The sequence below is a fragment of the Lissotriton helveticus genome (assembly GCF_964261635.1).
Source record: "Lissotriton helveticus chromosome 1_1 unlocalized genomic scaffold, aLisHel1.1 SUPER_1_unloc_33, whole genome shotgun sequence".
NCBI classification, from domain to species: Eukaryota; Metazoa; Chordata; class Amphibia; order Caudata; family Salamandridae; genus Lissotriton; species Lissotriton helveticus.
Window position 1 is genome coordinate 2263936 of NW_027611674.1, and position 21245 is coordinate 2285180.

The 21245-nt window shown below is 53.3% G+C and overlaps 1 protein-coding gene and 1 pseudogene across 1 annotated transcript in view; both read left to right on the forward strand.

Moving 5' to 3' along the window:
* The window catches only part of LOC144805932 (E3 ubiquitin-protein ligase TRIM11-like), a 200707-nt gene that overhangs the window by 47886 nt on the left and 131576 nt on the right, over nt 1-21245 (forward strand). The window contains exons 2-3 of the mRNA XM_078672404.1: nt 4272-4367; nt 18592-18822. Of these exons, the coding sequence (XP_078528530.1) occupies nt 4272-4367; nt 18592-18822 (327 nt within the window). The remainder of the gene's footprint in view (nt 1-4271; nt 4368-18591; nt 18823-21245) is intronic.
* LOC144805934 (18S ribosomal RNA) lies at nt 16066-16454 on the forward strand (annotated as a pseudogene).

Genomic DNA, 21245 nt, shown 5'->3' on the forward strand with positions numbered 1-21245 from the left:
TCAGTGGGTGAATGACTGTCAGTGGGTGAATGACTGTGGGTGAATGACTGTGGGAGAATGACTGTGGGAGAATGACTGTGGGAGAATGACTGTGGGAGAATGACTGTCAGTGGTTGAAGGACTGTCAGTGGTTGAAGGACTGTCAGTGGTTGAAGGACTGTCAGTGGTTGAATGACTGTCTGTGGGGGAATGACTGTCAGTGGGGGAATGACTGTCTGTGGTTGAATGACTGTCAGTGGTTGAATGACTGTCAGTGGTTGAATGACTGTCAGTGGTTGAATGACTGTCAGTGGGAGAATGATTGTCTGTGGGGGTATGACTGTGGGGGTATGACTGTGGGGGTATGACTGTCTGTGGGGGAATGACTGTCTGTGGGGGAATGACTGTCAGCGGGGGAATGACTGACAGCGGGGGAATGACTGACAGCGGGGGAATGACTGACAGCGGGGGAATGACTGACAGTGGGTGAATGACTGTCGGTGGGTGAATGACTGTCGGTGGGTGAATGACTGTCAGTGGGGGAATGACTGACAGTGGGGGAATGACTGACAGTGGGGGAATGACTGACAGTGGGGGAATGACTGACAGTGAGGAGAATTAACTGTCAGTGAGGAGAATGAACTGTCAGTGAGGAGAATGAACTGTCAGTGAGGAGAATGAACTGTCAGTGAGGGGAATGAACTTTCAGTGAGGGGAATGAACTGTCAGTGAGGGGAATGAACTGTCAGTGAGGAGAATGAACTGTCAGTGAGGAGAATGAACTGTCAGTGAGGGGAATGAACTGTCAGTGAGGAGAATGAACTGTCAGTGAGGGGAATGAACTGTCAGTGAGGAGAATGAACTGTTAGTGAGGAGAATGAACTGTCAGTGAGGAGAATGAACTGTCAGTGAGGGGAATGAACTGTCAGTGAGGGGAATGAACTGTCAGTGAGGAGAATGAACTGTCAGTGAGGGGAATGAACTGTCAGTGAGGGGAATGAACTGTCAGTGAGGGGAATGAACTGTCAGTGAGGGGAATGAACTGTCAGTGAGGAGAATGAACTGTCAGTGAGGAGAATGAACTGTCAGTGAGGAGAATGAACTGTCAGTGAGGAGAATGAACTGTCAGTGAGGGGAATGAACTCTCAGTGAGGGGAATGACTGTGAGTGGGAGAATGACTGTCAGTGGGAGAATGACTGTCCGTGGGAGAATGACTGACAGTGAGGGGAATGACTGACAGTGAGGGGAATGACTGTGAGTGGGAGAATGACTGTGAGTGGGAGAATGACTGTCAGTGGGAGAATGACTGTCAGTGGGAGAATGACTGACAGTGGAAGAATAACTGGCTCGGCTGAAGAGTTCCATGGGGTTGTGGTGAATGTGGCATGTTGATGTTCTACGCACATGGGCCCTCATGGTTCTGGGGCGGACTATGACAGGAACTGTGTAGTATCCTGGGAGGTGTCAGGGTGTGGTTAATTGGAAATTGGAACGATCAAGTTTGTGAGAAGTTGGCCTGATGTATGATGTCCACAGTTCTGTGGGCACCTTGTATCAGTCCAAACAATCCCTTATGGTGGTGGTTGTAAAGTCAATCTTATAGACAAGCTATCCTAGTGGTAGCATAGACACAAGCAGTCTTAGGCTTAACTCAAGAGGGCATGTGAAGCCAGCTGTTTTACCATATGGAATCCTGTAATATCAAATGAAAGGACACCACACAAGTTATATATTATAAAAATATATGTATTTATTCTCAGAATAATCCCCTGTACTCTTTATGATTATAGGAGCACAAGTGTTTAAACAAAAGCACAATATGACATATGAAAGTTGCACGTTTATGGATGAGGCCGGTGGCCACTCAAACCATATATCAAAATAGTGGTATAAGTATCACTAATCGAACAGTGGTAAGGCCTGGGGCCTTGGGAATCGCTGGGACTACACTGGACGAACAGCAGTTAGGACAGGAGTAGCCCGCAGCATTCGGGTGCATCGCTAAAAGCACAGACATGCACCAATGCAAAGTCAATAGTGTGTAAAAGTTATCGAGTTACAGTTTTAAGAGTCTTCTAACTGGACTAGAAGTACAAAACTTTAGACTTGGACACTAGAGGTGTAAACCACTACAGGAGCACCGGCGTTCAAGAGTTACCTCACCCACAGGAAGCGGGTGCACAGGTGCAAAAGCGTGTCGGGTTTCGTTGTGTAGATCTATGGAGCCTGGAGATGAAGATGCTGCAGGCGGCCAGAAGAGAAGAGTCCGGTGTGATCCAAGGGTGGATTGAAGATGTAGAGTACCTGAAAGCAGAGGGGACAGAGTCTGGGTCACTAGCCAGTGACCAGGAAGGAACCAGGAAGGAACCAGGCGATGTTGGGCGCAATCAGGTGGTTGTCATGAAGCTTGTCTCCGCTGCCACATGGACACTGGGGCACCGAGGATGTCCAGGAGTGAATCACGAGCTGACCCACAAAGGCTCTCACTGTCGGCGGTGTCGGCTTCCGGATCGGAGTTAAGGGCAACCCACGCAGGATTCAAAGATCGCTTCTTACTCGGACCAGCAAGGTCAGAGCGGGTGCTCCTTTTCAGGGGAGCGAGGGCCAGTCTGGAGCAACCAGACTAGCAGAGCAAATTCAAAGGTTCATCAGTACTGGGGCCGCTAGCCAACGGGCAAGCGACCGGACCAACACGTCGAGCAGGAAAATGCAAAAGGGCCCCACGCAGCACTCAGTGAGTGTCGAGGGGAGAGCTTTGGTGCAAAAGCTGCTCGGGCTCGGGCTTCTGAAACCCCAATGCACAGCCTCGGGAGATGCACAGTCAGCACGTTGTGGTTTTTCCAAGATGGACGGCCCCACACTTCAGGTCACCTCCACGGGTCTCAGATTCGCTGGGACTGTGGATCGGGCTGTTGGCAGGAAAGCTGAGTCTTGTTGATCTCTGTTGCTTGAGTTCCGGCAGGAACTGCAACAAAGCAAACGGTGAGGCACTGGATGGTGCCTGTTTGCACAGGGTGGTCACTCCTTGACCACAAGGGAGATTCTTCAGTCTTCTACGTCGAGTAGGATGTCGAAGGGTCCAGAGTTTCGTATCATAAGTTTCTGTCAGGATAATCTGATGTGCATTGGCACTGCTCCCACCTTTATTCCAAATCTGGGGGATGGATTACCTGCTAGGTCCCTCCTATGAGTGGGACCCAGGAAGGGGGTGGTTACACCCCTTTCCCTTTGTCCAGTTTCGTGCCAGGACTGGGGCTGGAGTGCCCCAGAACCGGTTTGACTGGATTTTGCATGGGACACCTTGTGTGCCCCAGGCAGTGTCTAATTTCTTTCAACCCTCCCTGCTCCAATCCACTATCTCCGGTCTGGGGTGGTGTAGCACCTCCCTGTGACAGGAAACCCTTTGTCCAGGCCTCCTCTGCCAAGTTTTGGTCAGCAGCAGGAGGTCAGACTTGTGTCGGGGCAGCAGCATCCATTTTGTGATGCTGAGGCTCTGGTTAGGATTAAGCGCGTTTTAAGTGAAGTAACATGTCTTCTCCCTCTAGAAGGGTGGAATGCTACCCCTGTCACCAGAACTGGCAAGGGGGTAGTATTCCAAAGTGTATGAAACCAAACACAACATGTTTTGATAAAGCCAAACCAAAGTTAGCAATAACCGCGAGGATTATAATGCACTTAAGAGTATATGGTATGGCAATATCCTGGAACAGCAGTAAGGAAATGGTTCCGAACACTGCAGACAGGCTCAGCTCATGCTAGAGCACCATCTCACATAAAACCAAGCACTCTGCCTCCAGGATTGTTAAGGCCTGCCATAGGAGTGACTGATAGGTATATATGTGTTCAGATATAGGTTTAGATATAGGTATACTATATCTAAGCAAGGGGTGATTACACCACCTTGCCCCAGCTGAGTGATCAGCCAGTTGTGTCAATTAAGTACCAGCCAGGGGTGGCAAAAGATATGCTGCAGCCCGTGGTAGGCCTTGGTGGCCCCTATGCCCTGAGCACCTATAGTGCATTGTATAGGGGCTGACAAGGTGTCCAGTACCAAATTGGTGATGTACCTATAGTACAAGTATGTGAATTTAGAGAGAGAACAGCAGGCTGTGGGTCTGATCAGCAGGCCCACAGCCACATTAAGTCGAAAACCAGTGAAGCAAAAAGCAAAAATTGGGGTGACCATAGGATAGCAGACCCTACTCTCCTACAACGTTTTTGCTGATTAATTAATCATTGATGAATGTTCATTGAATCATTTATTTGTAACATTTGATGTGTTTATTTTTAGGTTCCTCTTAAGAACATGCTGCCAAACCTGAAAAGTACCCTATCAACGCTTCAAAACTGGAAAAGCGAGAAGGAAGCGACATCTGCTGAGTGGGAGGTGAGAGGATTCCGAGTGGTTATTGTTAAATAACTGCAGCGCCTTGCATTTAGGGCGGGTCTGCAAAATGCAATTATTAAAAAACAGCTCTGATCGGGAGCAGACGTCTAACTGTGAAAACCAACTTTGATACCACATGTCTTTCTTTTAAGGCCCTCGCAAAGTTGACATAAAATCACCAGACAAATGCGTGTACCTTTCCACGGCTCAAAGTCAAGCAGCTTTTGTAACACAAGGCTTGCTCAAGAACCACTCTCAGACAGTACATGATGCGAGCTTCGCCACATGAGCTTGGGCACACAATATGAGAAATAGCACATTCTACGTGCACGTCACTAGACCAGGTGTTTCAAAGTCTCTGCAGAAATTAGCATTACTGGTACATTGCATTAGCTTAGACTGTCCCAAAATGTCACAAAAAATATGTGGGTAGCAACAAGTCACAGCACCTCCGGCCAGGCAGGTATCACACAGTGTTGGCCTCTTCTGATTGGCCTAGTGTTCTATACTTGTGTAACTTGCTGAGGCTACTGATGGGCCGGAGTCGCCCCCTCCGCCCAGGGAGGTATCACACAGTGTTGGCCTCTTGTGATTGGTCTAGTGCTCTATACTTGTGTAACTTGCTGAGGCTACTGATGGGCCGGAGTCGCCCCCTCCGCCCAGGGAGGTATCACACAGTGTTGGCCTCTTGTGATTGGTCTAGTGTTCTATACTTGTGTAACTTGCTGAGGCTACTGATGGGCCGGAGTCGCCCCCTCCGCCCAGGGAGGTATCACACAGTGTTGGCCTCTTGTGATTGGTCTAGTGTTCTATACTTGTGTAACTTGCTGAGGCTACTGATGGGCCGGAGCCGCCCCCTCCGCCCAGGCAGGTATCACACAGTGTTGGCCTCTTGTGATTGGTCTAGTGCTCTATACTTGTGTAACTTGCTGAGGCTACTGATGGGCCGGAGGCTCCCCTCCGCCCAGGCAGGTATCACACATCGCTGGCCTCTTCTGATTGGCCTAGTGCTCTATACTTGTGTAACTTGCTGAGGCTACTGATGGGCCGGAGCCGCCCCCTCCGTCCAGGCAGGTATCACACAGTGTTGGCCTCTTCTGATTGGCCTAGTGTTCTATACTTGTGTAACTTGCTGAGGCTACTGATGGGCCGGAGGCGCCCCTCCGCCCAGGCAGGTATCACACAGTCTGGCCTCTTCTGATTGGCCTAGTGCTCTATACTTGTGTAACTTGCTGAGGCTACTGATGGGCCGGAGGCGCCCCTCCGCCCAGGCAGGTATCACACAGTGTTGGCCTCTCCTGATTGGCCTAGTGTTCTATACTTGTGTAACTTGCTGAGGCTACTGATGGGCCGGAGGCGCCCCTCCGCCCAGGCACGTATCACACAGTGCTGGCCTCTTCTGATTGGCCTAGTGCCCTATACTTGTGTAACTTGCTGAGGCTACTGATGGGCCGGAGGCGCCCCTCCGCCCAGGCAGGTATCACACAGTGTTGGCCTCTCCTGATTGGCCTAGTGTTCTATACTTGTGTAACTTGCTGAGGCTACTGATGGGCCGGAGCCGCCCTCTCCGCCCTGGCAGGTATCACACAGTGCTGGCCTCTTCTGATTGGCCTAGTGCTCTATACTTGTGTAACTTGCTGAGGCTACTGATGGGCCAAAGCCGCCCCTCCGCCCAGGCAGGTATCACACAGTGTTGGCCTCTTCTGATTGGCCTAGTGTTCTATACTTGTGTAACTTGCTGAGGCTACTGATGGGCCGGAGCCGCCCCTCCGCCCAGGCAGGTATCACACAGTGTTGGCCTCTTGTGATTGGCCTAGTGTTCTATACTTGTGTAACTTGCTGAGGCTACTGATGGGCCGGAGCCGCCCCCTCCGTCCAGGCAGGTATCACACAGTGTTGGCCTCTCCTGATTGGCCTAGTGTTCTATACTTGTGTAACTTGCTGAGGCTACTGATGGGCCGGAGGCGCCCCTCCGCCCAGGCAGGTATCACACAGTGTTGGCCTCTTCTGATTGGCCTAGTGTTCTATACTTGTGTAACTTGCTGAGGCTACTGATGGGCCGGAGCCGCCCCCCGCCCATGCAGGTATCACACAGTGCTGGCCTCTTGTGATTGGCCTAGTGTTCTATACTTGAGTAACTTGCTGAGGCTACTGATGGGCCGGAGGCGCCCCCCCGTCCAGGCAGGTATCACACAGTGCTGGCCTCTTCTGATTGGCCTAGTGCTCTATACTTGTGTAACTTGCTGAGGCTACTATAGTGCCGGAGGCGCCCCTCCGCCCAGGCAGGTATCACACAGTGCTGGCCTCTTCTGATTGGCCTAGTGTTCTATACTTGTGTAACTTGCTGAGGCTACTGATGGGCCGGAGGCGCCCCTCCGTCCAGGCAGGTATCACACAGTGTTGGCCTCTTCTGATTGGCCTAGTGTTCTATACTCGTGTAACTTGCTGAGGCTACTGATGGGCCGGAGCCGCCCCCCTCCGCCCAGGCAGGTATCACACATTGTTGGCCTCTTCTGATTGGCCTAGTGTTCTATACTTGTGTAACTTGCTGAGGCTACTATAGGGCCGGAGGCGCCCCTCCGCCCAGGCAGGTATCACACAGTGCTGGCCTCTTCTGATTGGCCTAGTGTTCTATACTTGTGTAACTTGCTGAGGCTACTGATGGGCCGGAGCCGCCCCTCCGTCCAGGCAGGTATCACACAGTGTTGGCCTCTTCTGATTGGCCTAGTGTTCTATACTTGTGTAACTTGCTGAGGCTACTGATGGGCCGGAGCTGCCCCCTCCGCCCAGGCAGGTATCACACAGTGTTGGCCTCTTGTGATTGGCCTAGTGTTCTATACTTGTGTAACTTGCTGAGGCTACTGATGGGCCGGAGCCGCCCCCTCCGCCCAGGCAGGTATCACACAGTGTTGGCCTCTTCTGATTGGCCTAGTGCTCTATACTTGTGTAACTTGCTGAGGCTACTGATGGGCCGGAGCCGCCCTTCCGCCCAGGCAGGTATCACACAGTGTTGGCCTCTTCTGATTGGCCTAGTGCTCTATACTTGTGTAACTTGCTGAGGCTACTAATGGGCCGGAGGCGCCCTTCCGCCCAGGCAGGTATCACACAGTGTTGGCCTCTTCTGATTGGCCTAGTGTTCTATACTTGTGTAACTTGCTGAGGCTACTGATGGGCCGGAGGCGCCCCTCCGCCCAGGCAGGTATCACACAGTGCTGGCCTCTCCTGATTGGCCTAGTGTTCTATACTTGTGTAACTTGCTGAGGCTACTGATGGGCCGGAGGCGCCCCTCCGCCCAGGCAGGTATCACACAGTGTTGGCCTCTTGTGATTGGCCTAGTGCTCTATACTTGTGTAACTTGCTGAGGCTACTGATGGGCCGGAATCACCCCCTCCGCCCAGGCAGGTATCACACAGTTTTGGCCTCTTCTGATTGGTCTAGAGCTCTATACTTGTGTAACTTGCTGAGGCTACTGATGGGCCGGAGCCGCCCCCTCCGCCCAGGCAGGTATCACACAGTGCTGGCCTCTCCTGATTGGCCTAGTGTTCTATACTTGTGTAACTTGCTGAGGCTACTGATGCCCCGGAGCCGCCCCCTCCGTCCAGGCAGGTATCACACAGTGTTGGCCTCTTCTGATTGGCCTAGTGTTCTATACTTGTGTAACTTGCTGAGGCTACTGATGGGCCAGAGCCACCCCCCGCCCAGGCAGGTATCACACAGTGTTGGCCTCTTCTGATTGGCCTAGTGTTCTATACTTGTGTAACTTGCTGAGGCTACTGATGGCCCGCAGTCGCCCCCTCCGTCCAGGCAGGTATCACACAGTGTTGGCCTCTTCTGATTGGCCTAGTGTTCTATACTTGTGTAACTTGCTGAGGCTACTGATGGGCCTGATCCGCCCTCTCCGCCCAGGCAGGTATCACACAGTGCTGGCCTCTCCTGATTGGCCTAGTGCGCTATACTTGTGTAACTTGCTGAGGCTACTGATGGGCCGGAGGCGCCCCTCCGCCCAGGCAGGTATCACACAGTGTTGGCCTCTTCTGATTGGCCTAGTGCTCTATACTTGTGTAACTTGCTGAGGCTACTGATGGGCCGGAGGCGCCCCTCCGCCCAGGCAGGTATCACACAGTGTTGGCCTCTTCTGATTGGCCTAGTGCTCTATACCTGTGTAACTTGCTGAGGCTACTGATGGGCTGGAGGCGCCCCTCCGCCCAGGCAGGTATCACACAGTGTTGGCCTCTTGTGATTGGCCTAGTGTTCTATACTTGTGTAACTTGCTGAGGCTACTGATGGGCCGGAGCCGCCCCCTCCGCCCAGGCAGGTATCACACAGTGTTGGCCTCTTGTGATTGGCCTAGTGTTCTATACTTGTGTAACTTGCTGAGGCTACTGATGGGCCGGAGCCGCCCCCTCCGCCCAGGCAGGTATCACACAGTGTTGGCCTCTTGTGATTGGCCTAGTGTTCTATACTTGTGTAACTTGCTGAGGCTACTGATGGGCCGGAGCCGCCCTCTCCGCCCTGGCAGGTATCACACAGTGCTGGCCTCTTCTGATTGGCCTAGTGCTCTATACTTGTGTAACTTGCTGAGGCTACTGATGGGCCAGAGCCGCCCCTCCGCCCAGGCAGGTATCACACAGTGTTGGCCTCTTCTGATTGGCCTAGTGTTCTATACTTGTGTAACTTGCTGAGGCTACTGATGGGCCGGAGCCGCCCCCTCCGCCCAGGCAGGTATCACACAGTGTTGGCCTCTTGTGATTGGCCTAGTGTTCTATACTTGTGTAACTTGCTGAGGCTACTGATGGGCCGGAGCCGCCCCCTCCGCCCAGGCAGGTATCACACAGTGCTGGCCTCTTCTGATTGGCCTAGTGTTCTATACTTGTGTAACTTGCTGAGGCTACTGATGGGCCGGAGCCGCCCCCTCCGCCCAGGCAGGTATCACACAGTGTTGGCCTCTTCTGATTGGCCTAGTGTTCTATACCTGTGTAACTTGCTGAGGCTACTGATGGGCCAGGGCCGCCCCCCGCCCATGCAGGTATCACACAGTGCTGGCCTCTTGTGATTGGCCTAGTGTTCTATACTTGAGTAACTTGCTGAGGCTACTGATGGGCCGGAGCCGCCCCCTCCGCCCAGGCAGGTATCACACAGTGTTGGCCTCTTCTGATTGGTCTAGTGCTCTATACTTGTGTAACTTGCTGAGGCTACTGATGGGCCGGAGGCGCCCCTCCGCCCAGGCAGGTATCACACAGTGTTGGCCTCTTCTGATTGGCCTAGTGTTCTATACTTGTGTAACTTGCTGAGGCTACTGATGGGCCGGAGGCGCCCCTCCGCCCAGGCAGGTATCACACAGTGTTGGCCTCTTCTGATTGGCCTAGTGTTCTATACTTGTGTAACTTGCTGAGGCTACTGATGGGCCGGAGCCGCCCCCTCCGCCCAGGCAGGTATCACACAGTGTTGGCCTCTTCTGATTGGTCTAGTGCTCTATACTTGTGTAACTTGCTGAGGCTACTGATGGGCCGGAGGCGCCCCTCCGCCCAGGCAGGTATCACACAGTGTTGGCCTCTTGTGATTGGCCTAGTGTTCTATACTTGTGTAACTTGCTGAGGCTACTGATGGGCCGGAGGCGCCCCTCCGCCCAGGCAGGTATCACACAGTGTTGGCCTCTTCTGATTGGCCTAGTGTTCTATACTTGTGTAACTTGCTGAGGCTACTGATGGGCCGGAGGCGCCCCTCCGCCCAGGCAGGTATCACACAGTGTTGGCCTCTTCTGATTGACCTAGTGTTCTATACTTGTGTAACTTGCTGAGGCTACTGATGGGCCGGAGGCGCCCCTCCGCCCAGGCAGGTATCACACAGTGTTGGCCTCTTCTGATTGGCCTAGTGCTCTATACTTGTGTAACTTGCTGAGGCTACTGATGGCCCGGAGCCGCCCCCTCCGCCCAGGCAGGTATCACACAGTGTTGGCCTCTTCTGATTGGCCTAGTGTTCTATACTTGTGTAACTTGCTGAGGCTACTGATGGGCCGGAGGCGCCCCTCCGTCCAGGCAGGTATCACACAGTGTTGGCCTCTTCTGATTGGCCTAGTGTTCTATACTTGTGTAACTTGCTGAGGCTACTGATGGGCCAAAGCCGCCCCCCGCCCAGGCAGGTATCACACAGTGTTGGCCTCTTTTGATTGGCCTAGTGTTCTATACTTGTGTAACTTGCTGAGGCTACTGATGGGCCGGAGCCGCCCCCTCCGTCCAGGCAGGTATCACACAGTGTTGGCCTCTTCTGATTGGCCTAGTGTTCTATACTTGTGTAACTTGCTGAGGCTACTGATGGGCCGGAATCGCCCCCTCCGCCCAGGCAGGTATCACACAGTGTTGGCCTCTTCTGATTGGTCTAGTGTTCTATACTTGTGTAACTTGCTGAGGCTACTGATGGGCCGGAGCCGCCCCCTCCGCCCAGGCAGGTATCACACAGTGCTGGCCTCTTCTGATTGGCCTAGTGTTCTATACTTGTGTAACTTGCTGAGGCTACTGATGGGCCGGAGCCGCCCCCTCCGCCCAGGCAGGTATCACACAGTGTTGGCCTCTTTTGATTGGTCTAGTGCTCTATACTTGTGTAACTTGCTGAGGCTACTGATGGGCCGGAGCCGCCCCCTCCGCCCAGGCAGGTATCACACAGTGTTGGCCTCTTCTGATTGGCCTAGTGTTCTATACTTGTGTAACTTGCTGAGGCTACTGATGGGCCGGAGCCGCCCCCTTTGCTTAATTTCTTAAGAAGTGTCATAATTCTGTACTTTACTGAACATATTTGCATGAATAGTGACTATTTTCCTCTTGTGGTTTTCACCAATAAATAGCTTTGGAAGACTCCTCCTCGTTAGACACTCAGCGTCTGTGCTGACTGTCTCTGTGCTGCTCGTATTTGTATTATCTTGTCTTCTATAATACATTTTCTCTATCATATGTACTGATTGCTATTATTTCAATTAGACTTCCACATAACAAACATTGGCAAAGAGGCAAGCACAGCACACACATGTATACCAAAATGGAGACGTTTGTAGACGAGGGTTTTACGCAGGAGTCCAAGCTAGTCACCTTCTGAAGCCTCTACACAAAACAAGGCCGTACAGGTACCAGGATACAAACAAACACCTTCACGCTGCCAAGTGAGAGCTCCGGGTTACTGGTCTACTAAAGACGCCATAGCATGTCATACGTTAAAGTTAGCATGACTTTCATGACACCATGCTCACAAGCCATACATTAGTCTTCTAGGCACTGCGTAGTCATCATATTAATAAATGCTTCTGCTTCAGCTCATGGCAGAAGTTTATTCCTTCATCGCTAGAACAACAGCAAAGGGATAGGGAAGCCTTTTCAGGATTCTGACACAGAATCCCAACTCAGAAAGCAAAGGAAAAGAAATATAAGGCTAAACTGCCCCATTTCCCAGCTCCACCAAACTTGTCAACACTACTCGAGAGCATCTGCGACAGCACCTGGGGCCTGGCTCACTAAATACTCGTCCAAAGCACTGGCAGCAACTTGTACTAATAGGTCACATAATCCGCACTAAAGCCTTAATATTCATGAGTTAGGCCACAAATTGCTACTTACTGTGATTGGTGGCCCTCACAGGTATGTTGGCCTGAGAGCTCAGCAGACCACCATGTCTGTGACCGCCTTCAATAAAGTATACTTTTTCTGCTGCATTAGAAAAAGGAAGGGCTTGATTCACAAAGGTAACAATTTGTGTAAGTTTACTATTTTTTTTGCTACTCACAAACTCAAGTTTATAATAAGTTTTTGACTTTGGAGACTGCGCTTTCGGGGTGAAGAACTCCACACAATCTTATCTTTTTATGCGTGGAGCGCTCCGCTCTAACGACGGAGTCCCTGCAGTTGTAAACCTAATAATAACTGGAAATTCATGAATTGCAAAAAAATAGTAAACCTACATAAAAGTGTAAGTTTGCCTTTGTGAATCGGGCCCAAAGTTTTCAACATACAGAAAGGTATAGGGACCCCGGTCTGCAAATGGCCTACCACCCCAACTCAGGAATGGGTAATTTGTTCATGATTTGCGACCGCATTTAGGTAGCAAAAGATTGATACTTTAGTATTTTGAAAGGACGCCTACAACATGCCCGGTCCAAAAATCAATGCCCTGACATCTTCCACTTTTTTTATCCTGAGGCAAATTAGAAATATCCTTTCTTTCATCCCAGTAAATTCTCAATGACTGGTCATGTGCGCCTTGATATTGGCCAGATTAGATTCCTGTAATGGCCTTTACCTTAACCTGGGGGCCCAGCACCTTAGGAAACCATTCCCCTTGACCATCTGGTGGCACGCAATGCTTTCCAATGGGACGACCAGATGGCCGGTTTTCCCTGGAAGTCCCGATGAGGTGCCATTTGCCTCCCCGATTCCAGGGAGGGCTCCAGGAGGTCAGGCGCCTTGGCGGCCTGGGTCCCCTCCGTCACTTGGTGCGCACGGGTTCTCAGAAAGCGGGGTAGCCTTCCTCTGGATTACTAGGGGCAGGGTATGCCCAGATACCCCTCCCGGGATTGCAGTTCTCTGCCGGGGACCAGATGGGCTATTCCTGGCCAACACCTCTCTAGGCATCCGGGGCTCCCTCCTCCGGCCCACGGCATGGCAAAGTGCCCAGGACAGGCTCCATGGTTCCCGGGCAGTCACCACCGGGCGTCCGGGGCTCCCTCCTCCAGGCCAATGGCACGGCAAAGTGCCCGGGACGGGCTCCATGGTTCCCGGGTAGTCCTTCCCTGGGCGTCTGGGCCCGAGAGCTCCGGTGGTCCTCCCTGTGTCTGATGCCCAGCTGGGGTCCCTGAGCCCACTGGAAGCGGAGCCCCCTAGCCCTGCCCTGCGTAGGCAGGCGGGAGCAGCTGGGACTCCATTTGGTTCCCGCCATCTGGTTGCACCTTTCACCTTGACCATCTGGTCGAACCAATGCTCTCCAATGGGGCCACCAGATGGCCGGTCTTCTCTGGAAGTCCCGATGAGGTGCCATTTGCCTCCCCGGGAGGGCTCCAGGAGGTTGGGCGCTTCCGCGGCCTGGGTCCCCTCCGTCACTCTGTGTGCACAGGTTCTCAGAAAGTGGGGTAGCCTTCCTCCGGATTACTAGGGGCAGGGTATGCCCGGATACCCCGCCCTGGATGGCAGTTCTCTGCCGGGGACCAGATGGGCTATGCCTGGACAACACCTCCCTAGGCATCAGGGGCTCCCTCCTCCAGCCCACAGCATGGCAAAGTACCCAGGACAGGCTCCATGTTTCCCGGGCAGTCCTCCCCCGGGCATCCGGGGCTCCCTCCTCTGGGCCAACGGCATGGCATTTTGCCCAGGACGGGCTCCATGGGTCCCAGGCAGTCCTCCCCTGAGCATCCGGGGCTCCCTCCTCCAGGCCAACGGCATGACAAAGTGCCCGGGACGGGTTCCATGGTTCCCGAGCATTTCTCCCCCGGGCTTCAAGGGCTCCCTCCTCCAGGCCAATGGTGTTACAAAGTGCCCGGGACGGGCTCCATGGGTCCAGGGCAGTCCTCCCCCGGGTGTACGGGTTCCCTCCTCTGGGCCAACGGCGTGGTAAAGTGCCCGGGTCGGGCTACCTGGGACCGGGGCAGTCCTCCCCCGGGCGTCTGTACCCGAGAGCTCCTGGGATCCTCCCGTGCCTGAGACCCAGCCGGGGTCCCTGAGCCCACGGGAAGTAGAACCCCCGAGCCCTGCCCTGCATGGGCAGAGAGTAGCATCTGGGAGTACTTTGTGTCCCAGCCATCTGGTCGCACCTTTCCCCTTGGCCATCTGGTGGCACGCAATGCTTTCCAATCGGGCGATCAGATGGCCGGTCTTCCCTGGAAGTCCCGATGAAGTGCCACTAGCCTCCACGATCCCAGCAAGGGCTCCCGGAGGTCGGGCACGTTCACGCCTAGGGTCCTCTCCGTCACTCAGTGCATGTGGGTTCCCATAAAGTTGGGTAGCCTTCCTTCAGATTACTAGGGACAAGGTACTCTGGGACCCCTCTCAGCCTAGCAGTCCTCAGCTGGCGGCTGGACTGGCCAGGATGCCTCCCCATCCATGAGTTCGTCCTTGGGCCTGCCGCGTGGCAGGCTGCCCTGGATGGGATCCGTGGGCCCGGGGAGACTCCCCCTGATGGGCTTGGACCTGGAGCTCCATCCGGAGCCCCTGAGGGAGGGTGCCCGCCCACACTGGGCTCCGTCCTCTGTCCTGCCGCGTGGCAGGGTGACATGGATGGTGTCCGGCAGGCCCTGGGGAGGCTTTCCCTGCGCCTCTGGGCCTGGGAGCCCCAGCTTGGTCAAGGGGCCGGCCGGGCCCCGGGTTGGGTGCTCCGGCCCTGGGCCATGTCCCCCAGCCTCCTGCACTGCCAAAGGCCCAGGACGGGGTTCTGTTGTGCCTGGCGATCCTCCCCTTGCTTGGCTGGGTTCAGGAGCTCCATCCGAGGCCCCTGAGGGCCCCAGGTATGGTGGCCTCCCCACCCCGGGCTCCGTCCTTGGTCCTGCCACAATTCAGGGTGCCTGGGATGGTGTCCGGCATTCCCGGGGAGGCTTCCCCTGCGCCTCTGGGACTGGGATCCACGTCTGAATCCAGGAGCCCCGGGTTAGGTGCTCTGGCCCTGAGCCCTGTCCCCCAGCCTGCCACACTGCCAAAGTCCCAGGACGGGGTTCCGTTGTGCCCGGGGAGCCTCCCCTTGCTTGACTGGGATCAGGAGCTCCACTGAGGGCCCCAGGGAGGGTGACCTCCCCACCCTGGGCTCCGTCCTCGATCCTGCCGTGTGGCAGGGTGCCCGGGATGGTGTCCGGCAGGCACTGGGAGGCTTACCCTGCGCCTCTGGGCCTGGGAGCCCTGGCTGGGTCCAGGGGCCCGGCCGGGCCCCCTGGTTGGGGGCCCGGCCCTGGGCCTTGTCCCCCAGCCTGCTGCACTGCCAAAGGCCCAGGGACAGGGTTCCGTTGTGCCCCGGGAGCCTCCCCTTTCGTGCCTGGGTTCAGGAGCTCCACCCGGGCTCCCTGAGAGCCCCAGGGAGTGTGGCCTCCCCACCCCGGGCTCCGTCCTTGCTCCAGCCCTGGGCCTCCAGTCCCCCATTCCCCAGCTCCCGCTCACTCTTTCATTGGGGCACAGAGTGACCAGATGGCTTCCCTTTCGTGCCCGGCCCTCTGGTCGCACCGATCCCCATCGGCCATCTGGTCGCACCGATCCCCTCGGCCATCTGGTCGCACCGATCCCCTCGGCCATCTGGTCACACCGATCTCCTCGGCCATCTGGTCGCACCCAATGATTTCCTATGGGGTGACCAGATGGTCGGACTACCCTGGAAGTCTCGATGGGGTGCCATTTGCCTGCCCGATCCCAGCGAGGGCTCCAGGAGGTCTGGTACTTTCGTGCCTTGGGTCCCCTCTGTCACCTCGTGTGCACGGATTACAAGAAAGGGGGGTCATTTTCCATCGGATTACTAGGGAGAGGGTCAGTCAGACCTCCGTGAAGTCCGATGATTCTGAATCAGGGGAAGGCAGAACCCGGGCCTGCCCACCGGGGCCCCAGGGGCCCAGATATGCACCTGCCTCTCAGCCCCTTCCCGGTGGTCCTTTTTCTCTGAGTTTGCTCAGGTAGACCTCTGTGAGGTCCAGCGATGCTGAAACGGGGGACGGCAGCACCAGGGCCCACCTGCTGTGGCCCCCAGGGGCCTGGGTATGCACCTGCCTCTCAGCCCTGCTGCTTTGGTGACTCTAGATAATCTCGGGCCGATCGCACGTCCCCGTGACGGTGACGATACATTCGGATGTCTGCCCTATCAACTTTCGATGGTACTTTCTGTGCCTAACATGGTGACCACAGGTAACGGGGTATCAGGGTTTGATTCTGGAGAGGGAGCCTGAGAAACAGCTACCACATCCAAGGAAGGCAGCAGGCGCACAAATTACCCACTCCCGACTCGGGGAGGTAGTGGCAAAAAATAACAATACAGGACTCTTTCGAGGCCCTGTAATTTGAATGAGTATACTTTAAATCCATTAACGAGGATCCCTTGGAGGGCAAGTCTGGTGCCTGCAGCCGCGGTAATTCCAGCTCCAATACCATATATTAAAGTTGCTGCAGTTAAAAAGCTCATAGTTGGATCTTGGGATTGAGCTGGCGGTCCGCTGCGAGGCGAGCTACTGTCTGTCCCAGCCCCTGCCTCTCGGCGCCCCCTTGATGCTCTTGACTGAGTGTCCTGAGGGTCCAAAGCGTTTTACTTTGAAAAAATTAGAGTGTTCAAAACAGGCCGGTCGCCTGAATACTTCAGCTAGGAATAATGGAATAGGACTCCGGTTCTATTTTGTTGGTTTTCCGAACTGGGGCCATGATTAAGAGGAACAGGGCTTGCACTTCCAGAGGGTTATGTCATTCACACCCTTAATAGAGACACAAGAGGCGGAGGTATTGCGGCTATTGTGAAAACTGGCTACTCCTGCTCCTTCATGAAACAACTTATTTTAGGCTGTGAATGTGCCTGTTTTAAAATTACGTTTAATCCCAATTACACTATGAATGGGTTACTGATATATCGCCCACCGGGTCCATCCAAAGCCTTTAGGGAAGCACTCATTGATACTGTCTGCACTTTGGTAGCCAATTCTTCTAATTTTACGATCCTGGGAGATTTGAATCTTCATTTTAATAGCCACTCAGATGTGGATGTGGCGAATCTGATGACGGACCTAGCGGCCTGTCAGATGGACCAGCGGGTTTCTGGTCTGACTCATTCAGCAGGCCACCTGCTGGATCCGGTCTTTACCAACATCCCTTCCCTTACGACTCAACCGCCGGTTCCTATGGCCTGGTCGGACCATTTTTTGGTCCCTCTGGTCATTCAGGGCATAGTTCCTAAATGTAAATTAAACAACTCCCACTCCCTGAAATGCCCTTGGCATAAGCTAAATTGGGATCAATTTAAAATCCTTCTCTCAAGCTCTGTTCCGGTGTTGGCGACGGATTCGGACAAGGCTTATCTAGCCTTTTCAGATTGGATCAGTCAGCCGCTGGACAAACTGATTCCAGCTAAGTGGTCCCCCAATCGTATGTCCAAATCAAATCTATGGTATAACGAAAAGCTAGCATCACTGCGAAAAATTTGCAAAAAATGTGAAAGCTCCTGGAGGAAGGACTTTGACCCTCTTTCCAGAGCGCACTACCGGGATTCAGTAAAGAGCTATCACAAAGCAATCCATACTGAACGTGCGGCTTTCTATGCCTTAAAAATTAGAATAGTACCAATCCCGCGAAGAGCATTTTCTCCATTGTGTCAGATCTAAAAAATCAGAAGGGGACGGTGGGCCCACTGATCTCCTTGAACCATTAATGTGAGGAACTTGCCTTATTTTTTTCAAAAAAGATAGAAGACATCTATAGCGGCTTTCCCATGACTGCTCTGGACTGCCCTGAAGTACCCAGCAATGAGTAATGGTGATGCTGGGGGCAGCAGTGATGGTGGCAGCAGTGATGGTGGCGGCAGTGGTGGTGGCGGCAGTGGTGGTGATGGCGGCAGTAGTGGTGGCGGCAGTGATGCTGGGGGCAGTGATGCTGGGGGCAGTGATGCTGGGGGCAGTGATGCTGGGGGCAGTGATGCAGGGGGCAGTCATGCTGGGGTGAGTGATGCTGGGGGCAGTGAAGCTGGGGGCAGTGATGGTGGCGGCAGTGATGCTGGGGGCAGTGATGGTGGCGGCAGTGATGGCGGCACGGCACAGGCAAGAAGCACCTGTCAGGGACAGACCTGTGTTTACAACCTGCGTGATGAAGCTGGAGGCAGGAGCCTGTCTGTCATGGAGATAACATCCGGGTCAAAGTATGCATGTTAAACCTGTGCACTTCCTTGGGTGGTTTGTGTCTTCTTTGATGTTTACATGCCGGCCAGGTCCGACCAGGGCCTCCTTGGCTTTAGCTATCACACCCCTGGTGGCAGGAAAGCACCAATTCAGAATTGTGTTGGCTGTTTATATTGATTTCACAGAATGTATTTGTGCGGCTTAAGATTTGTGAAGTTTTTGGCATCATTCTGTGAATTTTTTCATAAATATGCGCCCTAATGTTTGAGTGAGAAGGAAGCTGCTGTCTCTAGGACGCTTAAGACACACAATTAATAACCATGTCAGTACAACAGCTATAAATGTACTTTAAATAATTATAACTCAGAAATATTTGCATTTATATATCTCTTTCCTTCTTTTTTCCTAAAGGGAATATTCAGAAGTCAGCATCTAAAAATATTGCTCCCATTTATTGATCTGGAACAGTTTCTTGAAAAGGAGAAGGGAAGCCTCCTCACCCATTTGGTGAAGGAACATCAAGCGACCCTCAAGAAGAATCAGGGGAAAGTGGCAGCTTTGGAGAAGCAACAGAACTTCTTCACCACACTGCTGACAGAAATAGAAGAGCGGTGTCTCCTGCCAGACATCGACTTCCTGAAGGTGAGAAGGGATCAGAGCTGTAATGAACTAGAGTTAATCTTTACTTCTTGAGGGCTAAGCCCTAGAGGGCACATGCACAACTCTATATATCATTCTGGGGAAGTGGGCAGAAAGTGCATGCTGAGGAACTTGACTAGAGAGGCAGAATGCAGCGAATAGTTTGTTATGTTATGTGTATTAGTAGAGCGCACTATAGCCCGCGAGGGGTATCCTGGCACTGGACATAGAGTAACTGAAGTAGAGAAGGGGTAGCTACCTACAGAACTAGAGGACAAGTGTTTTTTTTGCCATGAAATTGACGACGTACCATGCACAACCTTCATAGTTGCTGGGGTTCAAGATACCTGGCCTGATCCCCATATGCCACCCCACTCCTCAATCCACTTTGCTGGTTCACCTCATACTCTTTCTTGTGGAAGAGCCTTGTGCCAGAGTCCCATTACAGATGCTTCATAGGACTTTGCTCGCTGCTTCCCAACAGGATTCAAGGCTCTGGGAACCTGAAGGATCCATCACGTGTAGTTCGCGGCTGTGATTGGTTAAAGCAACCCCAATGAGCAGGCCATGGCACAACCGACTGTTGGTGCCAGTTGTTGACTACATAAGACATTTAGGGCCTGCTTTAGATCTTGGTGGGACTACCGACCTCGCACCGCCGCAACTACCGACTTCGCACCGCCGCGACTACCAACCTCGCAGCAACTACCGGTGTCGCACTGCGTTGAATACCGACATCGCACCGCGGTAACTACCGACCTTGCACCGTGGCGCCTACCGGCGTCGCACCGCGGCAACTACTGACTAAGCATGGGCGTAAAATCCGTTCCGCTCGCGGATTTTGCGGATTTTCGGTAAATTCGCAATCCCCGAACTCTCGCGAACTTACCGAAAATTCGTAAATTTGTGCGAAGCGGATTTTTTTGCTTGGTCGCACTTGCCAACTAGAAAACTATACAATTTCGCGGGAGTAAACACTCGCGAAAACGTAGATGCGGCGGGCAGCGACAATCTCGCAATTGCGAGATTGCAAAATTTGCAATTTCGCACAAGAAATCCACCAGCAGGCAGCATAAACCTTGAAAATTATGATTTTTATTAGAATAACTCCTCAGGTTGACATTTGCCTGCACTTATTTTTTGCAAGGAGTCCATTTTGGGGGGGGGCCTGGGAGGAAGGAAGTGCCCCACAGTCTCCAACTTCCTGTTCCGGTCCAGCAGGCTCCTCTCAGTGCTTTCTTCATGTGCTGGTCACTTTGATTTGGATCTTGACCTGGAAGCACTCAGCAGGTGCAAAAGTTCAAACTCATCATTAGTAACCATTCCCTGTAGTGCTTCCTGAGGGGCCCCTCCAGAGTTCAGTTGCCTACTTGCAACTATTCTATGACCCTGCTCTGACCCTCACAGCAGGCTCAGAGAATAGCTACAAGTATACAACAAAGGTCCTGTTAAAAAAATTACACTGCAACAGAAAGCAATTACAGATAAGGAAGCAGGTGCCAGGGATCTTGACCTGGAAGGATTACTTTTTGTGGATGCTGCTGGATATTTGGATTTTTGCAAAACTGAAAGCACTCAGCAGGTGCAAAAGTTCAATCTTATCATTAGTAACCATTCCCTGTAGTGCTTCCTGAGGGGCCCCTCCAGAGTTCAGTTGCCTACTTGCAACTATTCTATGACCCTGCTCTGACCCTCACAGCAGGCTCAGAGAAAGCAATTACAGATAAGGAAGCAGGTTCCAGCCAGGAAGTTCAAATTCAGTAACACATTAATCAGCCCCTAATTCATTTATGTCAGTTGAGGCAGGGCAGGTGTGCTTTTCCACCCATAATCTACAGTGATGAACTAGAGGGTGGCATGGGTGAGCCAGAGGGTGGCATGGGTGAGCCAGAGGGTGGCAGTGGTGAAACAGAGGGTGGCAGTGGTGAAACAGAGGGTGCTGTGATGAACCAGATGTAGAAACAACATGTTCGCGACCGTTGCTACCCGAAAAGTAAGTTTGCGTTTGCGTTTGCGAACTGGTACAAAATCCTCGTGAACTGGCAGAAATCCTTGCGAACACAAAAAAAATAAAAAATCCGCAAATTCGCGAGAGTTCGCGGATTTTGCGGATTGCGAATCCGTAAATACGCAATTTCGCGGATTGCCAATTCGCAAAATCCGCCCATGCTTACTACTGACGTCGCATTGCGGCGACTACTGACGTCGCGCAGCGGCGACTACCGACCTCGCACCGCGGAGACTACCAGCGTCGCACTGCGGCGACTACCGGCGTCGCACAGCGGCGACTACCGACCTCGCACCGTGGCAACTACCGATGTCGCACCGCGGCGACTACCGAAGTCGCACCGCGGCGACTACCGACGTTGCACTGCGGCGACTACCGACGTTGCACCGTGGCGACTACCGACGTTGCACTGCGGCGA